The sequence below is a fragment of the Harpia harpyja genome, chromosome 16 (genome assembly GCF_026419915.1).
Source record: "Harpia harpyja isolate bHarHar1 chromosome 16, bHarHar1 primary haplotype, whole genome shotgun sequence".
Lineage (NCBI taxonomy): Eukaryota > Metazoa > Chordata > Aves > Accipitriformes > Accipitridae > Harpia > Harpia harpyja.
Window position 1 is genome coordinate 4,288,144 of NC_068955.1, and position 22,412 is coordinate 4,310,555.

The window sequence follows — 22,412 nt, forward strand, 5'->3', positions numbered from 1 at the left end:
GCAAATAAAAAGTCAGAGATCAGAGCTCTTGAGTTGATTGTATAGCACAGTTTCCAATTTCATAAATTTTAAGAAAGGCAACTGACTCAAACTATTAATGATATCACATGGATTCTTGTAGACGATCCCCATCTGGCAGAACAAACCCCATGGCTCAGCACGCAGCGTTGTCAGGAGGATCGGGTCAAACCTCCCTTTAAAACCCTGTCCCAGAGCAACCTTTGAGGTAAGCAGATTCATAAGGGATCTGGTGATCACGTATAGGAAGCTGCTGCTCCAGAGCAAGGCAAGGCGCTGTCACAAGCTGCTGTTTTGTCAACCGCATGTGTCTGCAGAGTTGTATTCACAAAACTCATGTAGCTGTATAGTTAAGAGGGTTTTATTCCTTTTTTTGGAAATTCTGTTCTTGTAAGTGATTGTTGGCAGCTTGAGGAAAATACCTCCTGAAATAGGGTCTGTGGACTGGGTTAGCAAGCTAGAGGAGACAGAAACATGGAGTTGCTGAACCAGTGCTTTGTTGTGTGACCTCCAGCAAGCCCCCTGCCCTCTGGGCCCGTGTTTCCTAAACAGTAAAACAGGGTTTATGGAAACGCTTACGTCACTGTTTAAGCTCAAGGACAGTGCTAGGACGTGTAGTGGCAAAGTGTTGCACGTGGCCTTGGCAGCATGCTAAGCTGTATCAAGTATCCCTTTGCTGCCTTGCTGTTCAGTCTCGCAGAGCACAGTAACACACCAACACACCCAAGAACACGTGCAGAAGCCGACACATGCAAGCGCTACGTTTCCATGAGCCGAATGGTGTTGCTGTCGCATATCTGACAGATGCAGCTGCAGACCTGGTGCAGGGGAGAAGGGCTCTGGCAGCCGGTACAGCACATCTGGGGTGGCTTCAGGAGACAGGACCGCTGTCTCCTTAATGTAACTTTCTTTTTAGGTTCTACCAGATGTTTCGGAGCTCTATTTAAATGATGTCCCTCCAGTCCCCACCTTGGCAGACATTGTGTGGATAGCAGCAGATGATGAAGAAACATATGCCAGAGTCAGGTCGGTTTCCTCTTTGTGTCTGCTGGTCCTTACTTTTATACACTGGTTTATTTTGCACAGTGTAGGCTGGACATTGATCACATGATCACAACTTCCAGTCCTCTCAAGGTCTGATGTGGTGCCTGTTGAAATACATTTTTCCCAAGAGACAGGAGAAACAAAAAATTGGACAAAGGACCATGAGAGGAATTCCTGTAGGAACTGCTAAGAGCCTATGCTGTGCCATATTTTACTCACTGAAAGATCTGTGCAGAGTAACCCCCCCGATTTGTGGTATTTTCTGGTTAGAAAGTTGAAGAGTTGAGTTCTCCCGGAATTGAAATGTTCTACACCCAGGAGTTTGGTTCTGGTCAGTTGAATTTCCTTAAAGCAGGGCAATAGTAATGGGTAGCTTCTGAAAGATAAAATGGCCTTTGAAATCAGAGGCAAAAGTTAATGGGTGGCATTTCCCACATGCACCCAGCACTCTGCCTGGCATGGAGACACAGTTGCCAGCAGAGAAATGACTTGAAACCATGTGAGCGCACCCAGACTTCTGTCCCTGTGTCCTCTCACCACATCGTGTGCTGTTGGGTCATGATTTCTGTGACAGGCTTTCTGTTCTTTAATGCAGAGAGAGCACATACAGCAGCACAGCACATCTAAACAGTGGTACATACAGTGGTACATACAGCATAGCGGTGCAGAGGCTTAATTAATTGTGTTGAAGTCTTCTGCTCTCCTGAGGTGGAGGCAGAGCGTTGCTGAGCATTGTTGTCACGGAGGGGTCTGGACCTTGTACAAGACCAACAGGTTTTTGTCCTGTAGAAGTGACACTCGCCCGCTGAAGCACAAGTGGAAGCCGAGTCCCTTCACTGTTATACAGCGAAATGCTTCAGTCCCCAACCTGAGGAAGCAGGAGGAGAAGCTGCTCGCCTTGAAGAAACCTGGTTTACCAGCGCTGAGCCGAACAACAGAGCTCCAGGATGAGCTGAGTCACCTTCGGAGTCAGATAGCTAAAATAGTTGCTGCAGAGTCAGGTAGGAATATAATGAGCTTTTTTTTTTTTGAACGAGAAGAGCTGAATTAGTGAACCATGTTATTTCCTCCACACATAGCAGACTTGCCTGTTGTTTTTCCAGCAGAGCTGTGGCTCCTGTTGGTGGGACGCTGTCTTTGGTGTCAGCTCAGTGCTGGTTCTGTGTTTAGGTGTTCCATCTGTTTCACTGGAGGAGCCCTGCTTGTTTTTAAGAAATACCAAGTGCTGCTTTGTGACTGCATTTGATCCAGAGGCCGCCTCTCATCTCAAGCACCTTGTTTCATTAAAACATTTGGTGTATTGTTGCCATTCCTGCTCCAAGTCGGCCAGGAGTGAGCGGGTTGCATTTTGATTTGGGTAGGAGTGAGATGTTAGTGTTTGTTTCCGTTACGAAAACGACAGTGCCGTTTCTGTAGCAAATAAGGTATTTGGGAAAAAGCCTAGCTGAACTATTTATTTCTTTCTTTTAGTAAAATTGTGTGCAGTTAATAGCCATGTTTTAGCCACAAAGCTGAACTGTGAGGAAAGACTTTTTACTTCTCTTCCTTTCATGGTTTTTCCTGTATACTCAGCTCTGAAAATATGATGGTATTTGGTAGGATCCAAATCCAAGTGGTTCTACAAGTCTTGCTGCAACAGTGGCTGGTTTAGAATGTGGAAACTAGTAAGATAGAAATACGTTGGTATCTATTTATGGAGTGTTCCGAAGGCAGAGTTGTCGATCTCCCAACTCAAAAACATTGAACAGTTTTGCAAACTAAAGGAATTTAGTCCTTCTTGAAGACAGTTTTTCTTAAAAGCTGCGTTTCTTGTATGCAGAATACTTTTGCCAGTAACCAAGGTGACAGCTGTATTATGGCTGCTTTCCAGGGGAAAGAAGATCCTATAATTCTTCCCATTATCTTAAAAAAAAAAAAAAAAAAAAAAAAAAAAAAAAAAAAAAGGCAAACCAAAAACCAGGCTTGTGCCACACTTGGAATGGTATCAGGCGGGTTAATTCCTGTTTATAATGGGTAATAGTGGCTGATGAAACCTTCCTTATCCTACATCTGAAAGAAAATATTTTTTAATTCCCAGATTGCTACTTTGTGCTGCACTGCATGGTGCGTGCAGGAGACCAAATCTCTCATGATCTGCGAAAGACGATGTGGTTGTCTGATTATTGTAGCCCCAAGGGACTTGCAGCTTTAATGGCTGCGTATATTTAGTCCAGCTATCCACGAGCCATAAACACATTTGAACATGGAACAGAGTTGTGGTGTTTGATTTAGCTGAAGTCTGGTTTCTACGTGAGAGATCTGGGGTTCTTTTTCAGTTCTGTGGGGTGGTCAATGGACTCTTAAGAATCTACTTGATACCAATAATGTAAATATATGTGCCGCCACATGAGAATATATGGGATGGTTTTAGCATGCAAAGTTGCATTTAGATGAGATCAGGTATTTCTGATGATCCACGCACACTCACAGAGTACCCATCTCCTTGTGCTGGTGTTTCTTATCATCTTTGGTCCTGTCACAGTACACGGGATTGTGTATGCCACTTGACTCGTACAGCAGCATGGTAAAATGAAGCCGCTCTGGGGGTGAGGGAGCCACATTACCCTCAACTCTGCAGGGAATAAGCGTAAAACAAGGCACCGCAGATGTCCCCTTCAGAGAGGCTGCGTGTGTCCTCTTTCTTCTTCATGCAAGATCAGAGGAACAAACGAGTTGGAATAAAGAACAGGGGAAATTCTGTGATTTTTTTTTTTTTTTTTTCCTTCTAAGTGTTGTCTCAGCTCTACAGTTGCTCAAGCTGTGTGCTAGAGAAGTCCATTTTAATTCAAGGAGAGTAATAACGAGGAAAATTAGAGATCCAAATGGGAGAAAAATGATTTAATCATTTAATACTTTTTCTCTCCCTCTCTACTCAGCAATGTGCCTGGTTGTTATCAGCTGGCATTTTGAGAACAGTTCGTATTGACTTCGCATCCTCTAAGTCAATAATGGGGAGCTGTGATTTAGGGCCTAGCTGTAGCTTGGTAATCTGATGAAGGAGATAACTATTTAGCAGGCTTATTTTGGAAAGCTTGATGTCAAAAAAGAAATACTGTGCAATCTGCTTTATTATATGCTGTTAGAGAAATCCCTTAATTGGAAATTGATAACTATCTACAAGTTTACTCTTGAGGCCAAGGGCATTAGTGCTTTTTTTTTAGGTACAGTTTGTTTTCAATACAGGAAGGTTCTTTCAAGGAGATGTGCACTAAGCATTTTTCTGGGTTTTTGGTTGTTTTCCCTTAGTGTTTTACACTGGAAATATCTAACTCATTTTCACTTAATAACACTCGGAATTTTTATAGCTGTTCTTATCCCTACTGCACTTTAAAGCATGAACAAATAAATCCCATCTTCCCTGTGGAATACGTGGGTGCTATTCTCATTTTACAGATGGTGATGGAGAGCAAAACGGGTCAAAATGCCTGCAGTCACAGAGTGAATTGCTGTGACCGTTTAGTGCAAAATGCTGGAGCTCCTGAACCGGCTCTGCATTCTCACCAGGTGTAATAGTTATGGGGGAAGGAGTCTGAAAGGAAAAGAAAGGCAAGCAGTTCTCAAGGTGATGAAAAAAAAAGAGGAGGGAAGTTAAGACAATTAAGACCTACATTCTGACACAGGCTCCCTCTGTGACCCTGAGCAGCAGCTAAACTTCTGCTCCTCCATTTCTTATCTGTAAAAATGGAAAAAGTGAACATTACCCGACTTCTGCAGGGACGGGGTGCAGTGTTTGAACTGGAGGGGTGATACAGTGATGGGCATGAAAGGAGTAGAGATACATAAGGGGGTTGGTGGGATAAAAGGTACTGGAGAAGGTCTTGTGTTGCAACACGGTGTCGCAGGAAGTAGAGTGGACATGGAGGGTGACAGAATATGATGAATTTGTTTTCTTATAGCATGGGGGAGGCTGGCTGATGATGCCTCTTATATTCTGTTGTTTTGGGGAAAAAAATACCTATGTGGTTTGGTATTAGTTTATCTCTCCACCTATATTGTTTTCTTTTTCAGCTTCCGCTTCATTAACACCAGACTTCTTATCTCCAGGAAGTTCAAATGCATCTTCTCCTTTACCTTGTTTTGGACCCTCTTTCCAATCTACAACTTCCTTTGTCATTAGCGATATCACAGAGGAGGAGGCAGAACTCGAAAGCCCTGAGCTCCCGTCAGTCTCCATGCTTTGTTCTACAACCTCCGAGTGTTGTAAACCAGAACCAAAGGATCCTGACGATGAAGATTCTATGTCTCTTTCGAAGGCCAGCAGTTTTGCAGACATGATGGGCATTCTTAAAGACATTCATAGGATGAAGCAGAGCAAAGACTTGTAAGTGCTTCCTGAACTCTCTTGATTTTATTTTATCTCTTTTTTTTTTTTGTCTGTCAGATCATTGTAGACACTGGACATTGCATTCACTGCTTGTTGGTGCTGCTCTATATTCATGATTCACAGGGAGGGAAATACCTGTGTATAGTAGAACTTGCTAACGCTTACGTTTCTGGGGTTTTTTTATTGATGGCTTACCTGCCTGGATACAAAGCAACAGAGAGGAACTCAAACCAATTAGCATGACGTTTGGCTGTTTCAGCTTGTTCACCTGAAAAAAAGCTTGTGTTTGCCCTGATGAAAACCAGAACTGTGTGTATTGGCAGCTTTCAGAGTGAGAGCTGCACTGCTTTCTCTGCTTGCAGTGCTTCCAGGTGCTGGTGCTTAGACCATCTTGCAGACCCAAGCGGTTGGGAAGCTCAGCAGCTTTTTCAGCGTGGCACGTACAGGAATTAACACACGAAGCTTTTCAGCTTCTCAACTTTTGCATCTGGCCCAGCTCTGAGCGTGGGCAGAGTTTTCACTCGTCTCATGACGAGTTTACACATTGATCATGAGAACACCTCAAGCTGCTGACATGCCAGCTGCTGCATGGCTGAGGCAGGATTCTGCCCAGCTGATACAGTAGATTCTTTAATGTTAGCTGTACTGCCTTCCTTTTACATGTGAAATCACAGTGATGAAGTTCAGTTTCCACATTTTTCAGCCCAAAGATCTATCCAGCCGTTATGTTGTGTGAGTAAGATTCCTGGCCAAAAATAACATGCTGTGTGATGGCTGTTCACAATTTCTATGCCTAATTCAGTTTAAAAGAAATTAAATTCTCAGCACAGAAAAAATTACATAGTCAAATGAGAGAAGTACGTTCAGCTTGCATCCAGAATGTCAGTACGGTATTACACATCCATAATTCACACTGCGTACCCTTTTGCTTTTGTTTTCCTAAGTGTTAAATATTACTCAAATCTTAAACACTTACTTGCTTTATATAAATGCCTGTAATCTTTCTTGGGGGTAAGCAGAATTCATGGACCACAGATGAATCGCTCCTCTTCTTTCTTCCTGTCTGTTGCAAAGCAGTGCTTTGAGCATCCAAAAATAATTCTGAATTATTAGGCAAAGGGAGAGAGAATTCTCGAGAAAAATACCTGCTGTTGTGCGCGACTCAGCCACGTTGGCTCAGGAGGGGTTTGGGTTAGGCTTTAGGTAACTTCCCTGTTAAGAGTATAACTAACTGTGCCATTCTGATGGTCATTCATGGGCTCTGTTAAATCCAGAAAAGCTTGCAGGTGCTTCATGTTGTGACATGTAATGTTTTAACTTTATTAGAAACGTGTACCTCTAGGACTAAGCATTTACATGTAACAATGTAATTATCAATCTTGTAATTAGTGCAGACTTTTTAGGGTAAGAAAACTGCCACCATCTGTGCCAGATGAATATAGGGAAACATGCATTATTTAGGGGAAAAAAGACTTGTACAAATACAGATTATGGTAGGGAAATCCAAGGCATTTCTTATCCACGCCTGGATATGCCAACAAGGCTCCTGCCAGCACTGGCCGAATCGCGAGGAGTCAAGTGCTGACTGGGAGGAAGGCTGTGAAAAGCAGCATGTAGGTGACAGGGAATGTTGCAATATAATGGGTCACAATTTGAATTCAATTTCCTCAACAGAATGTATGAGAACAACTAATAATGAAGGTGTTTGATCTTGCTGTTACTGTGGGAGAGAAGGTGTGTGAATGAGTGGGAGGAAGAGATGGCTTGTGCACGAAGGAAGGATTTACCAACAGCCTTGATTCTTTTTAATGTTACAGGAGATGGGGGAGAGCAAGGATTTTGTACTGTAGAATACTTGGGGGGAAGGGGATAGCTGCCATATCCCTCCTGGCTGGGGTACGGAGTGAGCAAAAGAACCGAGTCACCAGGACCCTTCTCCCCTTGCGACAGCTTGACCAATTTGCTGGGAGCTGGGTCACACTTGCTGCTTCTGCTGTTGCTGCTTGCGTCAAGGCTAGGAACATTTTAACAGAAAAGCTTGAGACTGTTTCTTGCTGGAGTCAAACTGTTTTCCTCTCGTCTGTTTATCTATCTCAGCCTCTAACTTGCCTCCTATGTGCAACAGTGATGTTTTCGGATATGGTTACTACAGCTTAAAGCTGTTTGAAGAATCACAGGTAGTTGAAAAATTACATTAAATAAATTACTGCTGTTCATTACTTGATGAGGTTTAATTCCTAGACACAATTCTCCAGTGTCGATACAGTTGTGAGAGCAGCCCCATGCTTCTGCAACTGTACTCACCTTGTGGACGTGCCCTTGGGTTACGCAGAGCAGTTGTGCTAGTGTAGGTGTGCAGCACTTGTAACACTTAAAAGGATCATGTACTCTTTAAGTGGATGAAGGTACCAAATGATGCTTAACGAGATAACTACATAGATGCTTCTCTGATGCTCCTGTTTAGGACTTGGTGCTTAAACACAACCTTGGAAGCTTCAGGAATGAGTGAGAAGCGCTTGCAGAAATGTGCATGTTTCAACAAATGTGAAATAGAGCCTGTTAAAGTGTCTGTGATGCCCTCTGCGAGGGGAGTGGCTGAGTGGTGTGCCTGCTGGGCCGTGCACTCAGTGTGGGGTTAAAGACAGGTAGCGTGAGGAGCTGCTTGGACTGTGAGTACACTTTGACTTGTAAGTACTACTGTTACGGCACTGAACAACTTCATTTTTCCATGATTATTTCCTTGGCCCTTCGAGTGGCTATAAAGGGCTGAGACACTGAAGGTGAACGCTGGTGCTCCATGGTCTGCTGCTGGTTGTGCCTCGCTGTAGGACACTTGTACCCTTTGGTAGGAGAGGTTCCTTTCCTCACCCTGGTGTGGGTTATCTGTCCCTTCGCTCATCCTTGTGATCAGCACAGCTCGAGGCTGGGTCAGTGCTGTCTCTCCTCACTGTTCTTAGCGTCGCCTCCGCCTCTGGCTGCTCCGGTTTCCCCCTGTCCCTCTTCGGAGGCAGCTGACGGATACTGGGGTAACTCTGAATTCTCAGGTTTGCCCGTGTGGAAGGAAGGGTTTGGGGAGGGCTCCAGGCCCTGTACTCTGGTCTCTCTCTGCACCCTTTTCAGAAGGAAGGGCTCTGTCTGGATGAAGTGAGAGGCATGCTTCTGGCTACAAAGTCATCTTTTAAATAGTGATGCATTTATACAACTGTAAATTAAGAAGTTGCATCAGACAGAAATCTGACATAGCGCTACAGGTTACCGGTGCAAGGTGCTCAATGGCATCTTACACAGCTTACCAAAAGCCTTCAGTGTTAATTTGAGAACAAGCCCCTCCCAAACACATACGGAAATACTCTGGGGGGACTTTTTCTTTTAGGAATGCTTAAAACACCCATAATGTTTTCTGACCAAAGGAGGACTTCAGCTATTAAAAAAAATAAAACAAACAAGTTAAGGTCTGAAATTATTATTACAGGTTCTAAACAAAACCTTAGTGAGCAATTTATGATACCTGAGGAAAAAGAACTGGGTTTTGGCTTCCTGTAAAACAGGCTCACTAACGCTTCTAATGCTAACTGCTTGTCTGCACTTGTTGGAAGTTGAGGCAGGATGCTTTGATAACAGAATGCTACAGAAAAACCTCATGTGCAGTAGCTCAGCAGAGGGACATGTATGCCAGCCCTCCTTTAAAACACCTGTAATACCCATATTTAAATATAAAAGCATATATCCATTGTATAGCAAAATTAATGAAAAAAAAATACTTCCAGGACTTCAACTCAAACACCACACCACTTGTAGATTTATATTGAGGGGACATAGGCTGTAAATAATTAATGAAGCTTTATTTTACTTACTTGTTATTAACACAGTTGAATTATAAAAAGTCTTGATGCTGAGATTTTCAGGATACTCTTTGATCCACAAGATGAGCTCCAGGTTTTCTAAGCCAAAATGAAAGGCCTGAATTTTTAGCTGCTTTTTCTTGTTTTGCGGTGGTGTTCTTGCACCTTCTCCACTTGTGACAAAAGCTGATAATAAAGGCTGCAGAAAAATACTGAAAAGATTCTAACCAGAGCTGTAAAGCATCAATTTTGGCGCTTCTCTTTACTAATACACTGGGCTTTTGTCTTCCATATAGAAACCGAACTTCAATGAAGGAGGAGGACCCGGCCGTTCTTATAGCAGAAGTTCTGAGAAGAAAATTCGCCCTCAAGGATGAAGATCTGGCCCTGAAGGAGAAATGATGTTACTGTCACTAAACTCTGTAAGCAAAAGTGTTATGCTCCCAAAATTTTCTCCACAGTAGCTGCCTTCCTAAGGATTGAGCCTTTTGCCTCTTTTATTAATTAGAAATGGTTTCTGCACTGGACACTTACTTAGGAAAGACCCTACGGATTTGATGTGTTTTCCATGTATTGTTACATTTAAGAAAAAACTTTTTAAGAAGATGGAAATTCTTTTCCACCTGTATTTTGATGTTGATTATTGATAAGGATCTTCTAAAGAGTGCAATGCGTGCTGCTGGATGACGTTCTTTTGACCTACAATTTTCCTTAGGTTCAAATTAAGCATTAACTTCTAACGGCCTTGTTACAATATAACTAGTTACCATTGCCAGTATAAAGGGATGTCAAACATCCAATTCTTTCTCTGTTCTGAGTATGGTACAGAGCTACTGAGAATAAGCTAAGTAATGCTTCCAGGTCTTCAGTGTTTAGGAGGTTGTTGAACCACAGTGGTAAAAGACGTCTTCCCAATAACTCTGTCTGACCCAGTGGTAGGATGAAACTGTAGTCAATGATCAAACCACTCGGTCACATCTGAGGGATGCTGGCGGGTTTTATTATTCCCTGGGTATTTCTTAACTCAGAAATTATCCCCACAGTTGCATGACAGAATGGCCTTAATTTCTTGCCAGTAATTTAATGTTTCATTAATAGTCCTTGTATTCAGATAATGTATTTTATTTAGCATTCAAAAAGTCTATTTATTGAACTACCAATGCTAAGAATCAAGCACCCACCACAAGAGCTGTCATCTGAGAAAAGGGAAGAAGGAACTTGGCATTGGCTATGGCTACAGTTCTCACTAACTGAAGAGGTTTCCTTCAGCTACACATTCTCTGCAATGTTCCTCATGGTTGTATTTAAAGTATGATTTTTTTTTCCTTTATATAAAATGGAGCCTTAATAAGACAATGGTCGTCCTTGATCTTATTAACATGCAGATGTCCAAACATGTCAGCAGTGGTGCTTGTATCTGGGGGAGGTTGGGGGTGTGTATGGAATTTCAGCTGCTGCAGCACTGGCTGATGGTGCTGCAGACAAATGCACTCAGATGCCAAGGATTTTCTTAATCCACCAGGCCCTTAGCCCTTGAAAAATTAAATCATCATCCCCACCTTAGAACTGAGAGAAGAGGTTTATATTACCTCTGGCCACCCAGAGAGCAAGAGCAGAAATTTAAGACTTAATCAGTTTTATAGGGAGTTGATAGAGCTCTTCCCTTCTCAGATGCACGCCAAGAGCCACTGGATGATGCGATCGTTCTCCCTCTCCCAATAAGGCTCCTCTGCATAAGGATGTGGTGGGAATACACCTGCTTACAGGGGAGATGGAGCTGTAAGCAAGAGTCCCTGTTCCTGGGAACATGCTCCATGTGCAGGCTGGATGTAAGAGCTTATCAGCACAATTAACTTCTGGACTGTGACATAACTCCAGTTGCATCTATTGTACTGAAATTCTGGCCCAATGGGAAAGTAAAGCTATCTCAAATGGCCACACTTACAGTGTTAAAGACAATACTCAACATTTAAAAAACAACAACAAGCAAGAGTAGAGAATTGGGTGGTTGCTGCTGACAAAGCAGGTGGTTGTTCTGGAGGGTGATCATGGTCACAGATGGACTCTGCTGTCTGCTGCTTGTGACCCCTGGGGTTTTTGAGCAGCTGGTCCCTGCATTTTAAAACAGATACAATATCTAAAGCATGCCCATCCAAAACCCTGTGTATCCAAAAGCAGGGGATTATGTTGAACAAGCCGTGTAGGGGAACTACCACTGCTGTTAGTGAGACACGGTGGCAGCTGCCACATGCAGTTAAACCAATACTGACCAGTTCTTACTCCAGCCCGCAGCACTCACTGCTCCACTTTTCACCTCACCAGGGCCAGACCAACTGCATCAACCTGCAGCTGTAAGCCCCTGCAGGCACACCCTGCTCCATCTAGGTGCATCCCCACCTGTGAAAGAGCTACGAATTCAACATTAGGATTACAGTTCAGACTTACCAGAACAGATGCACTGTTTCAATTCCTCCCCTGTCACAGTCTTCCTCACTTTAAACCTCCGGTAAGTCTGGCAACAGCAGTTCAGTGCTGTGATCCCACCTGCAGTTAGTTAGCAGAGGTGCATCTTTCACCACTACAGACGCACAAGCTGAAACACGTGAGCCTCCCGTTATTGCCACACACACCAGCTGTCAGGTACAGGGGCTGGCACAACTGCGGTTCTGAGATAAGCAGAATGTAGCTGAACCTAGAAAACCTTTACATTTGGACTTCCAGGATCCTAAGAAATAAAGACAGGTTAGCAGCAGACTCTTTCAGGCTGGACAGCAGCATGTTACATAAACACCAGACAGTAGCCACACAGGCTGAAATCATGATTGAAACAGTCAAACCATTATAAACATACTTCTTCAAAATTTTATTTTTATTAAAGCAAAATTTCAGAGAACAAAGAGGTCCTGCTGTTGCATGGGTCTACTGCTTATGCTGGCTAGACCATACATACAGAAACAACAGGTACACTTACCTAATTCTGACCGCTTTCTTACAAAATAACGCTTTCCTGAGGCTTCACAAGAGGTCATACAGGCGACCCATTCAAGGTCACTTATCAGTGTTTAATCACTCTGTTCCCCTCCGAATCCTGCGTGAACAGTAAATCATAGCACACATCTAACCACTGCTCCCCCAGTTTGCTCACGCTCCTGTTTGCAGCATCGCTAGAACGGCCCTCATAGGGAGAGTCGGGCAGCTGCCTGCGAGAGCTGCCGTTGTCCTTGTGAGGAGATGGGACATTCTGGCAGCGGTGAGCGATTACTCTGTTCCCCTCGGAATCCTGGGTGAACAACTGCCTGCAGGGACTGCTCAGTCCCACCTTACTGCCCCATCCCTCCTCGGCTGAACCAGCACCAGCGTTCTGGCTGCGCTCTCTCAGAGGCTGTGCTCTAGCTGGTCTTTGTGGAGATGAATAAGCGCCAGCAGCCCAGGTACTGTCTCTCATTATCGTAGGATTTATATTCTCAGTCTCAGAGAAATCAATTAAAGAATTCGCACTACTCAATTGGTGTGGTTTCTTACTCTGGTTTGCACCAAGTCTTGGTTGGAAATCAAGTCTGGTCTTTGCCGCCTCCAGGAACAGCTGGCCCGCTTGTTTGTTTATCCCACAGTCTGAAGTTATGCTGCCGCTTGCTGAAACTGTTTCTCCAGCAAATACATCGGACTCATTTCTGTGAGCAATGATCCGGTTGCCCTCTGAATCCTGGGTGAAACTGAAGAAGCAGCAATCCTCTCCTGCCGCACAGGAGGCTTCACTGTTGCTGTGGGACTCTGCTTGTAACATGGAAGAGTCTGGCAAAGGAGTCGACGAGGCTGGTGCTTTCTGTGCACAACATTGGGGTGTAACCTGCACCATCACCTCCTCAGCTCTGAAGGATTGTTTCTGGGCTTCCTCCATCTGCGGCAAAGCCAAGATCTTCACAGGGTAGGCAGGCAAAGAAACACCTTTTTCTTTACAGTCTTCATTCAGGATGAAAGGAGATGGCCTGGAGTTTTCTTTGTCTTTTTCATCTGAAAACAACACAGAACTGGTTAAAGCCTGAGCTGGCACACACATTTCTCGGGGGTTAGTCACTACCCACAGCACCGTTCCTTGACGCTTGACTCAGAACTGCTGCTTTACTGCTCCTTCAAGTAGCACCACGCAGACTGTTCGACACCAGACTAGCACTGCTGCTGCCTCACGGTCATCTGTGTTTGTGCTGCTGAGCCTGCCATGGAATGGCAGCCTAAAACACTGGAGTAGTTCAACTAAGCGAGCTTCCCTCAAGTGAGATGCAAGAACTGCATCTCCAGGTGCTCCAGTTTTTGGCCTCTCTGCCTTCTTCCTCGCAGCTTACCAGGCAGTTCACCTGTGACATTGCCTTTAAAAGCAGCAGCTCAACAGTTAGTTACAAAAAAACAAAAAAACCAAAAAAAAACAAAAAAAACCCAAACAACAACAAAAAAACCCCCCACAAAACTCCACAGTGAAACTTCTACAGCTTGCCTTCATCACCTGAAGAAGGCATCAAGTCCCATGTTTGCTTCTGAAACCATTTAATATAAAATTTAATACAACCTCAATATATACGAACTCATCGTCAATTCAGGATAAGCTAAAAAAAAAAACAAACCCCCCCCCAAAAAAAAACCAAACCAAAACCAAAAAACAAATAAGAAATACTCCAGCATCTTAAATCCTACAGACCTCTGACAAACATCAGCAGCATTCAGTGAATCCAAACACACACGGTGAGTAAGTGAACACAATCGAGGGAATCAAACGACAAAAAGAGGAGAGCACACAACACATTCAAAAGGAGTAGGAATAATGAATCCAAAGCAAAAACCATCAATGGCCCTGTCACAACACAAAAATCCTGTCAAATAATTGAATTGTACAATTTAGGTAATGCTTCCTCTCATCTGCTTATTGCTAAACTATTTCAATGTCGATAAACTAGCCATTACACAACTTACAATATACAAACAACTACACAATCCTGCACTGCTGGTTCCTGCTTCCATTTCATTTCTTTATATTTGTTAATTTGAGACCCACGAACAAATCCCAGCTTCTTCTATTCCAGAGCACAAAAGCAGCCTCAAAAGCACAGAGGTTGTGAGCTGGCTTAATTAGCTTAAATATTCCAGTTCCCTTGTGATTCCTTCTTTGGTTCAGTTAGGATTAAACACTGTATTCTTCAGAAAATGCTTTGTCCAACCCTTTATAAAAAGCTTTCCTCACTCACCTCCCGCTGATTCCCCTTACAGGGAGGTTGTTTGAACCACATAACATTAATTTTCACTTCCAGCTATAATGTTCTTCCAAGGGCATTTAACTGACAATTTAGGGCTGCCCTCATTTAGAGAAAACCTGGCATGTAACACTCTGGATGCTGCCCTTTCCCCGGGCAGGGAGAGCTGCCCACAGGACACCACCAGGCTCGGTGCTCCTGCCCAGACCGTGCCCTGCCCCAGCCGAAGTGGTGTTCCCGACTGGATTGTCCTTTATGTGATACCATCAGGCAACCCAGAACTGGACGTTTTGCCACCTGGATGGTTTGTGTCAGCGCTCGGGCTGAGCCAGGCATCCCAGCATCCCACTGAAAACTTCAGTTTTGCAGGGAGTAAAGCCCGGTGCATTATTTAGAGTTCAGACTGCTCTCCAACAAAGACTGGCTACAACTGCTGCTACTTGGTCTAAGACTGTAAAAGGTGCCTGCATTTAGATTAACCATCACAATACAATCCTTTCTAGGAGTTCAAACCTTTAACGTTTACCCTCTTCACTAGAAAATCCACTTTTCTGCCTAGTAAAGCTGCCAAGAAATAAAGCGAGATGGCTTTCCTACGATGGCCTGAATCTACTTTCCTACAGGGGTATACGCTGTTCCCCGTTACCTGTCTGAGCGCTGAAGAAGGCAGAGATGATGGTTTGCTTGGTGCATGGCTGAGAGGCTCTTGTCTGCGTGAAAGTGACCGAGGCGTGCTTCCTTTCCAGAATTCGACTAGGTGCTTTTGGTTTGGCTACGGGAGGCTGGGTAGGGAAAGAAACAAGTGGAAAGTGAATATAGGCCGCTAAAAACAATTCTACCCTTCTTCCAGCATTGTGGCACAATTCCCACCTTTGTTAAACGCTCCAACTCTTCCTGTGACGCCATCGCAGAATGGCTGAGGTTGGAAGGGGCCCACGCAGCTCACCTTGTCCGACTCCCTGCTCGAGCTGGGTCACCCCGAGCAGGAGGCTCAGGACGGAGGCTGCAGGCTGCAGGCTGTCCCTGCCGTCCTGCACCGTCCCAGCTTTGCTAAACCCCCCTCACGCCTCTTGAAATAGTTTCCCACCGCACCCGACTCACAGCCTCGCTCTGCCAGCCACCCCGAACTCCCAGTACCACAGCATCTCCCACCTCCACCCCCCCGGGAACCACACGCTCCCTCGGGACGGGGGTCTGGGCACATCCCGCCTGGCTGCAGCGGCCCACCACCACCACCACCACCACCACCCCCGGCCGGGACCCCCCCACACCGAGCCCCACCTGCGCCGCGTTCTGCTTGACCTCGGCGGTGTCCAGCCAGACATCGCACGCTTCGGCCTGCTGGGCCGCGTCGCCTTTCCGCCTGCGCTTCATCCCCGGCACCGGGCGGTCTCCGGGCGGTCTCCCGGAGCGCGGAGCTCAGCGGGGCCCCGAGGAAGGGCCGGGGCCGGGGCGCTACCTCAGGCGCCGGGTCCGGCCCCGCTCCCTTCTTCCCGCCTTCGCCCCAGGCTCCGCCCCCGCCTAACGGCCGCCAACGGTTACCGCGCGCGCTCCTGGGAAAGAGGGACCAATCCGAGCGGCTAGGCGGGATGAGCGGCAGGTCGAGCCCCGCCCACCCCGGGCCGTGCCCTATATAAAGCGGCGGGGCGGCAGCTCCCTGAGGAGATTGATGGCGGCGGGACCGGGAGCGGCTCCTGAGCAGCGGGAGAGGGGCGGCCGGTGCCAGAGGCTCCTCGGCAAGATGGGGGCGAGCGCCTGCAGAGATGCCAACGGTTGGGGGGGGAAGAAACAGGGGCTGCTGTGCAGGTCATAGGGAGAGCAGCACAACACACCTGGGGTTTTTCCTCTCCCTGATGCTCTCCTGGCCCCGGCCCAGCTGTTTGCTGAACAACCCAAGCCCTGACACACCCCCCCCAGCCCCTCTCGTCTTGTCTTTACAAGCCACAGGCTGCATGCTTCAAACCATTGCAGCCAACACACCAGCACCTGCTGAGAGGGCCTCATCCACCCCAGGGGGTGCAGAGGCCCCTGTTGCTGCACTGGGGCTCAGCCTCCCTCATGTCAGCCCCAGCCACACTCTCTCCATCTCTCCTCTTACTGCACTTTTCCCTCTCTCACAACCCCACACTCTCACCAGGTAAGGGACAGGGTCCTCTCACTGCACAGATAGCTCTGTACAACTCCCTAAGCCATATAAAAGGGGCCTGAAATGATATTAAATAAATGTTCTACCCTTCTTTGTGGTTTATACAAGCTCACCTCAGTCTGTTTCCACAGGTTAGATTCTGCCACCACTAATGGGGGGCCAGATGGCAGCTCCTTACCTTTTGCTTTGAGACCTGGTAGCTTCCAAGAACCTTTCCCAGCCCACTGCTGTTAAGAGTACAGAGCTGCAGCACTAACATTTTGTTCCCACTGTTTATTCAGACATGTGAATTAAACCAGTGTACCATTTTAAGAGCGAGCTGGAACTAATTCTGAAGTAAAAAAGCATAAAATGCAGCTCTTACTTTCCCTCCCTATAGAGACCACTAGTTCCTGAAGCATTTCACTCCTTTTCTCCTCAAAGTTTGTGGCCAGATCTGTGCCAGCATCACCACAGCTGGCTGGAGATGAACCATTCAGGTAAGGTCACCTGCTTCTCCTTCAGGGCTCTTACTCTTCCTTGAAGCTCAACTTGTTCTTCACCTTCCGGGCCATGTAAGCAGCTGTGAGGACAGAGCAGGTCACAGTGAAGAGGCACAGGGCAGAGAAGTTATGCGCCAAATCACCCTGAAGAGTGGAATAGATCTGTCGCCTGGATTCATAGTCCAACACCACTGCCTCGATCTGCGCCAGCGTGCAGAGTACCAGGCACACGTGAAAAATCTGATGGCTCTGCCCAAAAAAGTGACATTTCCCAGGGAACCACTTCTCAGGGTAAGGGTGTGAGAAAAAAAAGGCACCGATGAGGAAAAACAGCACCTGGCATTTGTGGTACAGAAGGGCCGGGTCAGCCCGCTCAGAGGGCGGCGCGGTGTAGATGCGGTGGACCACGGGGCTGATGTCCAGCACATACGCCAGGCTGGAGGGCAGCTCCTGGCAGAGCCGGCTCAGAAGGCAAGCGGACTGGTGGTACCGGTACTTGGCATAGCAGGAACCGGCGCAGGACAGCCACGCTAACAGGACGGCCGCCGGCATGTAAAACCCCTTGATCTTCTCGTGCCAGCTTGGCTCGATAGCGTAGTAGTAGTGCCCCAGAGCGCTGCCGTACTGGTAAATGGCAACCCCCACGTAGTCCATGAAGAAGAAGCTGTAGTGCCAGAACTCAGATTTGGCCTGCAGAAGGTGAGCAAGGGTGCTGAACGTCAGGTAGGTGATGGACGCCACAATGATGATGAGGAGGGGTTGGGCGTGCAGGTCCTGCCCAAAATCCACCCGCTGCGAGAGCTGCTGGAACCGCAGCAGCAGGATCAGTGCTGCCACCAGATGGGTCCAGACGTTGATGGCCTCGTTGTGCTGCTGGAAGAGTGTCGAGAAGTAATAGCACCAGGTCTGCCGCACCGGCCGGTAGCCGGTGTGGATGTAGGGCTTCCAGAAGACCTTCGGCACCTCCGAGCTGCTGACGGTGGAAGGGGAGAGGGGGGCCATCAGCTGAGGGACCTGCCGCACGTTAATGAAGAGGCGGCTAAGCTTTTCGGTGATGACCGTTGCCATGATGCAGCCAAACTCCAGGACACCGCTGCACAGAACAACCTTCGGGATGGAAAGAAAGTTTTGCTGTGGGGTTTAATAGTGACTTTACCCCCCAAAAAAGAAAAACCAACCCAAATCAACAAGCAGGGGCTGTTTAAATGCTTTGTCTGGTTTTGGTTTTTTTTTTTCAAAGATATGTAAAATCATGTGTGACTGGAGGACGGCCTCATTATAGCTGAAACAAAAGAATCACCAAAAATAGTAATAGGAAGGAGGCTGAAGGGAGATTTAAGAACCCCTGGAGTGCCCCATGCTGCACAAGCGACAGACTGTCTGGAGGAGTACAGAGGTAGAGGACACCAGTACAGGGTTAATTGACACAATAATTAACACACCAGGACACATCAGTTCCTAGCTCACCCTCTCCCAGCAGTTTGGGAACTGCTAAACAAACTAAACATCCTAAACAAACTTCCCTCTCCAGGAGCAGCCCAGAGTTTCCCCCTTTTAAACTGTCTGCAGTATCTATCTTTACAAATAACAACGAGCCGCGTTCCCACAAGCAGTGAGGTGACCTGCTCTGCCTCACAAGGGGTGCATCCGAGAACATAAATAACTGTAACACCAGTAACAGAAGACACAACTTCTGTGTTTCGAGTTTTTACTGTCTTTTTTCAGCTCCTGATTTTCCATGTGGCTTTGCACAAAAACAATGCGGCTCAAGTAAGTTCATCCTGTTGCATCACCGAGGTCCAGCAGCGTAATCTTTGCGAGCAAGCGCTTCCATATTTACAGTTTTGAAGCTGCTGTCCTCACCAAGATAAAGGCAGCCTTACTAGCTTGTTCTGCCTTGTCATGGCAGCCTTAAAAACATATTGAACAGAACATGCTCTAAATGAGATTTCCCCCCTCTTTACCTGCTCTTGCTCAGACAAGTTCTGAAGAAGACAGCCTGACTCCTGTCCAGCTGCAGTGCTGATTTACACCTCAACTCCTGGCAAGCGCAGTCGTTTCAGGGACAGCTCAGACAGGAAAAGCTCTTCAAAGTTTGGGAACAGGAGGAGGAGGGGTTGGAACTGTTTATTTTAAAAATCTCTGTAATTTCCTAATCAAAATGGAGTAGAGAGGTTTGTAACTCATGCCTGCCTGAAGCTGAGGAACACAGACACAGATAAAAACTGGCTGTTTGCTGCTCAGCTTCCCTCTCGAATGTTTTTTTTTCCCCACCTCACCTGGTTAAAGAGGCCCCACACCAAAAACAACTCACCTGGCTCAGGGCAGTACCTCGCAGGGGGCAATCCTGACCCTCGCTTGGCCTCCTTAAACCCTCCTGTAACACTGCAACATGCGCAGGCAGCCAGTGAAAAATTAACTTCGTAAACCTCTTCCGCACTTGCAGCTGCTGCACTGAACTGAAACAGCCTCGAGTCCTGCCGGGGAGATGTGGGCAAAAGCAGAACTTCCAAGGTTAAGCTATTTTGACCAAAATTCGATGGGCGGTTTGGAAGAAAACACTGCCCTTCTGCTGCTCGGAGAACTTGCCTCTGTGCCAGGACTGCTGCTGCCCACGAAGACACCTGGGTACGTGGGGAGGGGGCTCAGCTCCAGACCATGTCTGACCCCCCTCATGGCTGCCAGAAGACAAATTCCTACGGGAAAGTCACCCCTGGTTCTGCTCAGGGAAACGCTGCAGCAAAAGCAGCGGGAAAAGCTGCGTTCAGAGCAGCCAAGCAGGAGGCAGGAAAGGGAGCGGTGTTTACATCAGGTCCTCCGAAACTTGTTGCAGCAGGACTTAATTTGCAAAGCTCTTCCCAGCTATGAAGCCTTGAGCAACGCTCAGTTACAAACGGCGCGCATCCTGCGCAGTGCTGAAAATCATTAATCCGGCTTGTACCCTGAATAATAACCTCCACGCACCTACGAGGTGTCGATAGCATTGCCTGTTATATCCTACAGAGCGTTTCTTTTCTCAAGCAGCATCCACCCATCCTGCTGAATTTTTTCTTAATGATACAGACTTGCCCCCAGCTGCTGACAGGCCTGTTTGCTCCCGTACCTGCATCTATATTTAGCCTTCTAGAGCACAAATACGTTTCTTTTAAGTGAAGATCTGTTCCTTCTCAGAACAGGCTCACCGAGCCCCCACACCCGGGCAGCCTCTCCTCCCTCCCGGCAGAAGAGCAGCACCAGCCCTGCCAAAACCTCTTCTGGGGCAGCCAGGGACGGATCCCCCCCCCCGGAATATTTTTTTTTTTCCCCGGGGGTGGTGGTGGTGTGTATTTCAGGACACGGGCGCAGCTGGAGGTCAGGATCGCTGGGGCCCTGGACCCTGACCTCCCCTCCCGGTGCCCCGACAGGACCTGCTGCCCGGGACCCCCCCCCCGCTTCCCACCAAGGCACTTGCTGAGCCCCACCGCAGCTCCCCTCCCCGCCGGACCGGGCTGCACCTCCGCACCGTCCCCCCCTCCAGCTTCAATACCGGCGGCTGCCGCGGCTTCTCCCCCCCCCCGTCCCCGCCGGAGCCCTCCGTGCCCGCTTACCCCCCCCCGCGGCTCCGCCGGGCAGGGTCCCCGGCTCCGGGAGGCGGCAGCGCACGGAGGATGCGCCGTTTTCCATCCGGGTTGGGCTTCTCTCCTTAATGACTGACCTGTCTCAGATGGGGAGATGAAGGAAACCGGTGGGGTTTCTGTCCCGACCCCCCCCGCCAGCCCCAAAAGCTGGTTTGAATCGTTACTTCTCCCATTGCCCCCACCGCACCCGTGACAAGGGCCAGCACTTATTTTGTAACCTGCTACCGCGGGCTGGGCTGCCCAGCCTAGGAAATACAGCTGCAGAGCTGCTTTTTTGTCCTTTTCTTTTTTTTTTTAAAGCAACCTGTCCATAGTCCAGCTTTCCCTACCAGAGAGGGCATTACTGTTTTCCTGCCTGAGCACCATCTCCTCCATGCTAGTTTCCCCCCTCCCCTTACTCTGTTCTCAGATCATTACCACCCTCTCACTATCTGCATCCCCCAATCTCATTCCCCCCCCCCGCAGCTCCCAGAGGAACCAGACCCAGCTCAGGCCCCGGGCATTAAGCTCCAGTTAAGAGTAACACAGGCAGCCACATAAAACAGAACTGAGACAAGGGAACAGAAGGCCCCGAGCTGCGATCTGACAGCTTTGGCAAGTCAAAAAACTCACATTTAACGTCTCTCTCTGCTCTTAACACCATTTGGGGTTTGGCAGTGCTGTCATCCTCCTCCCCCACCCCTTGAGAAGTTGGGGAAAACCCACACACAGTATTTGGGACACTTGGTCCTTCCTCAGCAGGTAAAGAAGTACATTAAAATGAAGAGCCAATTTTTTTTGATTGCTAATTATGGCTGATCTTGTCTATGGGAACTGATCCAGTGATCACTTAAGCCTCCATTTTGTGGTACTAGAGACACTCGGCATCTTTCCTAACCACGTTATGTAGCAGGTCTCAAAGCGCAGCTCTGTATTCCCCCAGCCTCACCACCTCCCCGGGTGGATCCTGACCCACATCCCCTGGCTCTCGTCTTACACAACATTGATACGCCATTAAAAACCCCAAAACCACACTATGACCCCACTGCAGATGGGTGGTTGCTCCCCAACAGGTAGAAGTACAGTCTCTCTTACCTTAAATGATGAAGTATCATTAACACTTCTGAAAATCCTTCAGGGAAAGGATCTGATCGCAGCCTTCCTGTGCATGAAGCCTGGCTTTATCTCACTGCTCTTCTTTCACTCAAAGAACGTAATATCAGCTTTTGGTTAAGTACAACTCTGATGCAATCAAAAGTGGTTAATATGATGCATGAAAGCTTTCTAAACTGAGGTTCCTTCTTTAGCAAACCCCAGAAGACAGCTCAAGTGGTCCAGGACTCAATTAGCCCCTTAAAAAAAAAAAAAAAAATTTCCCTACCAGCTCTTCCATCCTCAGAAGATGCAAGTCTGTCACCCAGGCAGTGCCAGATGCCCCAGGTGTGGAGTTCACCTGAAAACAAACCTGGTAGCCAAGCCTCAAGATCAAGGACACAAAAGGGGGAAGACAGGACCAAGTGTGCCTCCCCAAGACCAGTGCTACCGCGTGTTTGACATTAACAGGAACTGTGAAACCCAAAGCTTCCTCCCTCTGAGGGAACGCACTTACTAAAGCAAAATACTTCAGAACGGAGTGTTTATACTGAATAAGTTGGGTGGCTGTTCACACACCCCGATTGCA

General features: G+C 47.3%; 3 protein-coding genes across 13 annotated transcripts in view; 1 reads left to right on the forward strand and 2 right to left on the reverse strand.

Annotated features, from left to right (window-relative positions):
• MTFR1L (mitochondrial fission regulator 1 like) overlaps positions 1-10,623 on the forward strand; it is a 13,581-nt gene extending 2,958 nt beyond the window's left edge. For 2 of the 6 annotated variants that reach the window (XM_052810503.1, XM_052810505.1), the window contains exons 3-8: positions 122-226; positions 935-1,044; positions 1,852-2,063; positions 5,110-5,422; positions 7,890-8,094; positions 9,564-10,623. In XM_052810503.1, coding sequence (XP_052666463.1) covers positions 122-226; positions 935-1,044; positions 1,852-2,063; positions 5,110-5,422; positions 7,890-8,064 — 915 coding nt within the window. In that variant the 3' untranslated portion in view covers positions 8,065-8,094; positions 9,564-10,623. Of the gene's footprint in view, positions 1-121; positions 227-934; positions 1,045-1,851; positions 2,064-5,109; positions 5,423-7,889; positions 8,113-9,563 lie in introns of those variants that run through there. The other 4 variants (XM_052810504.1, XM_052810507.1, XM_052810508.1 and 1 more) reach the window with 4 other exon arrangements.
• Positions 10,624-12,118: 1,495 nt separating this feature from the next.
• AUNIP (aurora kinase A and ninein interacting protein) lies at positions 12,119-16,150 on the reverse strand. The gene is made up of 3 exons (XM_052810497.1): positions 15,789-16,150; positions 15,154-15,289; positions 12,119-13,278 (listed from the first exon to the last, which is right to left on the reverse strand). Exons 1-3 carry the CDS (start codon positions 15,879-15,881, stop codon positions 12,323-12,325), a joined length of 1,185 nt encoding a protein of 394 aa, XP_052666457.1. The 5' UTR covers positions 15,882-16,150; the 3' UTR covers positions 12,119-12,322.
• A 761-nt stretch (positions 16,151-16,911) lies between these two features.
• PAQR7 (progestin and adipoQ receptor family member 7) lies at positions 16,912-22,374 on the reverse strand. Of its 6 annotated transcripts, none has more exons than XM_052810502.1 (3): positions 21,827-22,374; positions 20,715-20,829; positions 16,912-18,242 (listed from the first exon to the last, which is right to left on the reverse strand). In XM_052810502.1, the coding sequence occupies exons 1-3, from the start codon at positions 21,844-21,846 to the stop codon at positions 17,163-17,165; spliced, it is 1,215 nt and encodes a 404-aa protein (XP_052666462.1). In that variant the 5' UTR covers positions 21,847-22,374; the 3' UTR covers positions 16,912-17,162. The 6 variants fall into 6 exon arrangements, 5 of the variants coding, with proteins under 5 accessions (XP_052666462.1, XP_052666459.1, XP_052666460.1 ...); XM_052810499.1 differs by lacking the exons at positions 20,715-20,829; positions 21,827-22,374 and adding exons at positions 19,100-19,287; positions 19,450-20,350; XM_052810500.1 differs by lacking the exon at positions 20,715-20,829 and having other exon boundaries at positions 21,827-22,282.
• Positions 22,375-22,412: the final 38 nt, after the last annotated feature.

What these genes read in the sequence shown, in the direction of transcription:
- AUNIP (XM_052810497.1), bottom strand. Translation starts at nt 15,881, where the DNA reads ATGAAGCGCAGGCGGAAAGGCGACGCGGCCCAGCAGGCCGAAGCGTGC. An exon ending in TCAAGCAGAACGCGGCGCAG is followed by an intron (nt 15,290 to 15,788) that starts GTGGGGCTCGGT and finishes TTCCCTACCCAG; the next exon opens with CCTCCCGTAGCCAAACCAAA. An exon ending in CTTCTTCAGCGCTCAGACAG is followed by an intron (nt 13,279 to 15,153) that starts GTAACGGGGAAC and finishes TGTTGTTTTCAG; the next exon opens with ATGAAAAAGACAAAGAAAAC.
- PAQR7 (XM_052810502.1), bottom strand. Translation starts at nt 21,846, where the DNA reads ATGATACTTCATCATTTAAG. An exon ending in ATGATACTTCATCATTTAAG is followed by an intron (nt 20,830 to 21,826) that starts GTAAGAGAGACT and finishes CATCTGAGACAG; the next exon opens with GTCAGTCATTAAGGAGAGAA. An exon ending in CCGCGGGGGGGGGTAAGCGG is followed by an intron (nt 18,243 to 20,714) that starts GCACGGAGGGCT and finishes TCCATCCCGAAG; the next exon opens with GTTGTTCTGTGCAGCGGTGT.